General features: G+C 45.3%; 1 protein-coding gene across 2 annotated transcripts; it reads right to left on the minus strand.

Moving 5' to 3' along the window:
* Positions 1–2,834: 2,834 nt before the first annotated feature.
* Positions 2,835–6,098, minus strand: LOC123443748 (glyoxylate/succinic semialdehyde reductase 2, chloroplastic). 2 transcript variants are annotated; one of them, XM_045120269.1, is made up of 12 exons: positions 5,871–6,098; positions 5,674–5,767; positions 5,396–5,461; positions 4,592–4,667; positions 4,435–4,490; positions 4,192–4,276; positions 3,995–4,055; positions 3,738–3,790; positions 3,573–3,646; positions 3,407–3,479; positions 3,227–3,331; positions 2,835–3,141 (listed from the first exon to the last, which is right to left on the minus strand). In XM_045120269.1, the coding sequence occupies exons 1-12, from the start codon at positions 5,974–5,976 to the stop codon at positions 2,974–2,976; spliced, it is 1,017 nt and encodes a 338-aa protein (XP_044976204.1). In that variant the 5' UTR covers positions 5,977–6,098; the 3' UTR covers positions 2,835–2,973. The 2 variants fall into 2 exon arrangements, with proteins under 2 accessions (XP_044976204.1, XP_044976205.1); XM_045120270.1 differs by having other exon boundaries at positions 3,573–3,643; positions 5,871–6,096.
* Positions 6,099–6,317: the final 219 nt, after the last annotated feature.

The raw sequence follows: 6,317 nt of genomic DNA on the forward strand, positions 1-6,317 counted from the left end.
TTTTAGAGTGTAAATTCATTCATTTTACTCCGTATGTACTCTATAATCAAAACTCTAAAATGTCTTATATTTCGGAACGGAGGAAGTACTAGCTTTGTATAAGGGAAAACCTTTCCCTCAGCCGGCTGATCCGTGCTAGACATCGGTCGGACGCGCTGTCGTTCGGTCGAGTCAATCGAATGGCTGCCTGGACTATCTCTTTATCCCACGTCCTCCCTATGTTACACAAAGACGAAGGGAAAAATTCTGCAACAAGCAAATTATTTCTGAAATTCAACCGTTGTTTCAGGAATTAACGAGTGTAAAATTTATTTCTCGTAACAAAGCGAAAGTTTCTGCAACTGGGCCGTCGTTTCAGGAATGAAAGTTTCTGCAACTCGGCCGTTGTTTCAGGCGGACGGCTGCGCGCGCAGATCGGGACAACTGCGCGTACATCGGACGGACCTCCAGGTGGCGGATGTTTACTAAACATCCGTCGGTAGATGCGTAGCAGCCCCATTTGTATAAAGTTGTAAAGTATTAGAATACTACATCTGCACAACTGTAAAACCCTCTTATATTTTGATACCGAGAAACACGCGCTCCCTCCGTTAACTTAAGATATTTTTTAATATAAATTATTTTTTGGTTATCCCAATTACAAGCATTTAGGTATAGAGAAAATAAATATGAACTAAAATGAGTGAACATACACACTAAAATGCATCTATATACAACATCTTATAATAGTGAAGCGAGTAGTTTCTTTCTTCCAAAAAGGAGGGAGTAGAAGCTAAGCTGCAACGAAACCAAAAGCTATAAGGTCTTTTAAAGATTTTGATATGAACTACACACACGTATGTATAAAATACACATTCATTGATTTTGCTTTATATGTCTTTTGTATTAAAATATTTAAAAGATCTTATATTTATAAACAGCACTATATAAAAAATATATTTACATACACATGACATATACACATACACACCGTTGGTTTTCTTTTTCTTCCAGAAGTGGTCACCCTTGGTCAGATAGTTGGTTTGGGACCTTAAATTTGCTAGGTTATCTTTACCATTTCTAACAGCTGACTGCCATAACCAAACTTAATTACAAACATACCAAAAATATCGACACCCTTTCCCCTTTTGCATGGTTGATATTCTGCATACACTCACTTTTTGTAAACAAGGCAAAATATTTACTATTTTTATTGATTAAGAAAAAAAGAGTTGGTCGGTTAATTAAAGAAAATCAGACGAAAACCTATATTACAAAACCCATGGGGCATCCGTCGATGATGTGGCCACAAACAAGATCACGATACAACTAACAACACAACTGTCGAGAGGAAGCACCGAGCAACAAAGCAACGCCAAATAGTCGACCACGACGCCGAGGACATGACACCTCCGATTTTGCCAACGAGCTTCATAGGAGAAAGTTGCAAGCCTCGGACCGAGTCCAACGCAACATCCAAAGATCACCGCATGCTAAAGATCACCCTTGAAGCCATCGTTGCTGCAGTGGCCCCGTCGCCCGCAACTCCGACCTCTGTGTCACAGCTAGAAACCAGCATAGACACCCACTCGCGCACGAGACCTTCGACATCAGAAGGACAAGCCGCGGCCAAGCTCTGCTCGCTACCATTGTCGTTGCGACACACATCGCAATGCCATACAAACCTCACCGTCGACCGGCCACCTGCCGACCACGATGATGTACACGTCCAACCTTCAAGAAGCACAAATGGGACCAAGAAACTCTAAGACTGCGCCCGAAAAAGGAAATACGATGTTGAAGACGTCGTCACCGCCGCCTGACACAAACAAGATCTTAACTTTCGTCCGAGGAACTTGACCCGAGAGAAGAGGATGCGCAGGTCACTTCAATGACGCCTTCAAGGAATGAAGGAAGAATGCGACGCCGCCGCCGTCGATCGACAAGCATCGGCTAAGCTTTTGCCTCAAATAGTAACAACATCACTCCCGCGTGGTTGACCATGCCAACCAACACCTCCACTGGCCCGTGCACCCCTGCACAGCAATCGCACCATCATCATGCAGGGACCACCACCACGCTTCTCTATCGAGCAAACCACGGCAAGCCTCCGGGCAGGGACGAACAGACTGCCACCCCGCACCACCTCGTCGGCCAGATCCCGCACTGCGCCAGCGATGCATCCCGAAGCTACAACCCACCGAAGAACCGCTGTCGCCGAGCTGCCCAGACAGGAGAGACGAAACCCTGTGTTGGACAATAAGCTAGACTAGCTAGCCGTTCGTTGGTTAGGATTTGCTTTCCCAATTAGTTTCAGTTAGCTAGGTAATAGGTCAAGTTCAGTTAGCTAGTTAGCCGGTGGCTAAAACCCCGTCAGACGTGGGCTGTGCGACCGGCCCATCAGACGTGGGCTGTGCGATCGGCGGGGGAGTAGTTGGCGTCGTGGACTGCAGGCTCGATCGTGGGATGGCGCGATTCAGTAGGAGCTCGGGATCACGGCACCTTTGCGTTCTTCAGTTAATAAGAGAAAGACCGAAAAACAGCAGTTAGTTGTGAGCTGCACAAAACACTCTCTCTCTCTCGCTCTCGCCATTGACAGCCGAGCTCAAGCTCTCTGGTAATTCTCTAGGTGACACCCTGCAACCCTGCAGCTCGACCGCGCCGCCGGGAAGACAGAGCCACCACGCGCACCGCTGCGGAAAGAGGAACGCCCCGCCGCTACCTTCCCCGGGGCATGCGCGGGCTTCGTCGTCGGCTCCTCTAGTCTAGTGACAGCGATGCGGGGGAGCATGGAGGCGAGGGCCTTTGGCGGCGGCGCCAGTGTCGCCCCAGGCGACGCGGGGATCGCGGGGGTATGCTTTCTTCATACACTCATTTTACATTTCTGTGTATATTCTGCCTGTAAAACAAGCACATATGCATGTCCGCAACAAGAGACAAGATCGGCGAATAGATTTGAATGCCACACTCAAACTTGGCCGGCTGAAGTCTAGTCTAGTGCTGCGAGCTCTGCACTTTGGCCTTGAGCGCCTCAATGACCGCGGAGAAGTCCTGGTCGGCGAGGCCCAACGATTTGGCAACCTTGTACAGCTCGTTTGCAGCTGCAGCTGTAGGAATGGGCTGGGACACCGATTCTGCCAGGGCCAGCGCCAGCCTTAGATCCTGTCATGTTTCAGCAAAGTTTCTTCTCAGTGTCAGATTAAGACTAGGTGCAACATGCAACTTTCTTTTTCAGTGCTCTGTTTACCTTCTGCTGATGTTTCAGGGGAAAGGCAGTAGGGTATGCAGCCTTAACCATGGAAGGGCCCTTGAGGGAGAACATGGGAGCATTGATAGCACCTTGTGAAATAACCTGTTGGAGCACCCTGGGTTAGATGAAAAACTCTCTTGACATATTTCAGGTTATTACTTGTTTCCGTATAGCTACCTCGACGACAGTATTCGGGTCTAACCCAACTTTTTCACTCAAGAGTAGCCCTTCTGCAAATGAGACCATCATGCTGCAGTGTTTCACCGCGAGGATCAGTAAAACCAAATATATGATAATCTCCATCACCATACATAGGATTCACATAAATGAGGTTCCACTTTACCTCCCCATCACCATGTTAACCACGAGCTTCATTACTGCGCCGTTTCCGACATCCCCAAGATAAAATCTGGACTGCTTTCAGAGTAAGGAAAACGTAAGTGCACTCTCTTATCAACACCAACTGCTTTTCTTATTCAAGTGCCTCTTTCTGATTAGAGATGCTAACCTTGCCCATCACATCAAGTAGGGGCGCCACTCTCTTGTACAAAGATTCATCACCTAGTGCAATCAATCATATCGACAATTTAAGGTGTCAGAAGAAAAGGAGATTTAATTACTCCCTCCGATCCATATTACTTGTCACTCAAACGGATGTATCTAGCACTGAAATACGTTCAGATACATCCGTTTGAGCGATAAGTAATATGGATCGGAGGGAGTACTAGATTTCCTCAATGACCAAGAATGAAGAAACAAGTTTACCTGCAGTAAGAAAGATTAGCAGTCCATCTTCTGCTGGCTTTTTTGAGCCTGAAACTGGAGCCTACTGAAAAATCATCAACTAAACATTGGACCAAGAGTAGAAGCACTGAAATTACATTGCTAGTTGCACATCCACACAACAAAATCAACAATTACATACAGGAACAGTACAACCAATGATATGGACCAAAAACTACCTCGAGAAAAGATGCCCCAGTACTTGTAATACGTTTGCCAATTAGCTTAGATGTTGCATCATCGACTGTTGACACATCGACATACCTACGGCAGACAAGCAAGACAAATATGATCGAAACATCGACATACCTATGACGGACAAGCAAGAGAAAATATGATGTTTTTAAGGTCTACTTCTGCTGTTCTGCAAATGCTCTGGAATTTTTAACCCTTTTTCTTGAGAGCAATTAGTTAGCACTTACCCTTTCCCTGGGGCCATCCCTTCTGCGGCTCCATTAGCCCCACATGCAACCTCAAACTTTGAAACAAATCGTTTATGGACATGATTAGGTATGTTATCATGCCGAGACTTCATGAATAAAAGAAATGGCCATTGGAATGCTGAAACGGAACTTATACCGCGCTTTCTGGGTCAGCAAGCATTGCAAAGGTGACATCACAGGATGATGAAACTCTGGCGGGCGAAGATTCGAACCTGTAGGAAGCCATCCTCTTGTATGAGAGAGTCAATCAAACGGAGTGTTGCTTACATCTTTTGTTACACGCAATACTGTCTCTTAACTTTGATCAACATCAACAACATGAACTATCTAATAGACTAAATCCATTCACACCATAATCTTTGGTCTCTTTCAAGTGGGAACAGTTTTTAGTGGAACTAGATGATACCCCGCACGTTGTTGCGGGAATGTTTTGTAATATATTTGGTTATATGGGTATTTGGAGTAACAATATGATAACTATAAAAAGAAAATATAAATGATATATTATGTTTGATTACTGTGTAGTTGTATATTTTTTATTAAATATAAATAGCATAATAGAATGGAAATTCTTATGCATGTTTGGATGTTGAGGTGGACCTTTTCCCATGCATGTTACATGATGAGGTGGCATGCTTGCATGTTGATATTAATATAGTAGCGGGGGCTAGCTATCTAGATGTACAAGATTTTAGGAAAATATAATGTTTTCAAATAAAGTAGAGCAGAACAAGGTAGTCAGAGAAGAAAAATGTAGTTGTGTTTACTAGTGAACATGTGAGAGTTTTATAGTTATATCAAGTTTCAGTTATGAGGTGGTGTGGTTTCGGCCCGAATCCACGAGCTACAGACAATCCCTCAGGTAGTTGTTTAGGAAATGGCACATATTTAATAAGTAGAAGATGGTTGTAGATCACAATTGAGTTGATGTGGAGCATACTTGGCACCGAGGCTGAGAAGAGGATCGCACTTGCTCTTGGTTCTGTTCCAAACTGTAATATCACAACTGCAGATCACCAGTCAGTAAAAGCATAAGCATAAAACCATACATTCGATATTTTGATCACCAGTCAGTAAAAGCATAAGCATAATACTGATTTGAAATGTATAAAAATCCAAGACAAGAAGACAAGGTACCAAAGTAAAACTGTATGTTTCCCGGTAACAACAAAAGGGAAAAGAAGGAAGAGAGACAGAAGTAGAAGAGAAGGGAATCACCCAGCCTTGATGAGGTTTGATGCCATGGGGGCGCCCATGATCCCGAGGCCCAAGAACCCCACCCTTCCCTGGAATCCCATCCCTCCAGCAGCATCTGAGACGCAAGAAGAATCTGATAAGTACTAGTACTACATTGAATCTTTCAACTACACTACATACACAGCTGCGTCTGCTGAACCGAAGAAGGGAGCCGACACCTGACGAGGAGGACGACGAAGAGGCGGAGCAGGACACGAGGAGGCGGGATCCTCGGCGCAGGGGCAGCGTCACCCTGGGGCTGAGGAGGAAGCTGGCCGCGGCCATGGATGCAGATAATAAGCGGGATAAGATTCGAGCTCCGCGACGACGAAGCTACAACTGCTGGTGGTCGCGGATCCGCGGTCGCAAAAGCGTGATCTGGGACAGCGTGCGAGCCCAACGCGACGCGGCTGCGCCACCCGATCCGAACCCCGCTCCGGTTAGAGCAAGTACAAGGTCAGTCTGCACACTGTAAGGATTAAAATGCTACTCCCTCCGTTCTAAAATAAGTGTTTTAACTTTGTACTAGCTCTAGTACAAATTTGTACTAAGCTTGAGACAATAATTTTGAAACGGAGGGAGTATATTTTTGCTGAGTTGTATGAGAGAGAAGAGAAGAAAGAAGG

This window comes from Hordeum vulgare, chromosome 3H (genome assembly GCF_904849725.1).
Source record: "Hordeum vulgare subsp. vulgare chromosome 3H, MorexV3_pseudomolecules_assembly, whole genome shotgun sequence".
NCBI lineage: Eukaryota > Viridiplantae > Streptophyta > Magnoliopsida > Poales > Poaceae > Hordeum > Hordeum vulgare.

Excerpts from the sequence above, each read along its gene's own strand:
- LOC123443748 (XM_045120269.1), bottom strand. The coding sequence starts at position 5,976 with ATGGCCGCGGCCAGCTTCCTCCTCAGCCCCAGGGTGACGCTGCCCCTG. Across the intron at positions 4,491-4,591 it reads TTGCTGACCCAGAAAGCGCG|TTTGAGGTTGCATGTGGGGC; the intron begins GTATAAGTTCCG and ends TTTGTTTCAAAG. Across the intron at positions 3,647-3,737 it reads TACTTGATGTGATGGGCAAG|CAGTCCAGATTTTATCTTGG; the intron begins GTTAGCATCTCT and ends TTACTCTGAAAG.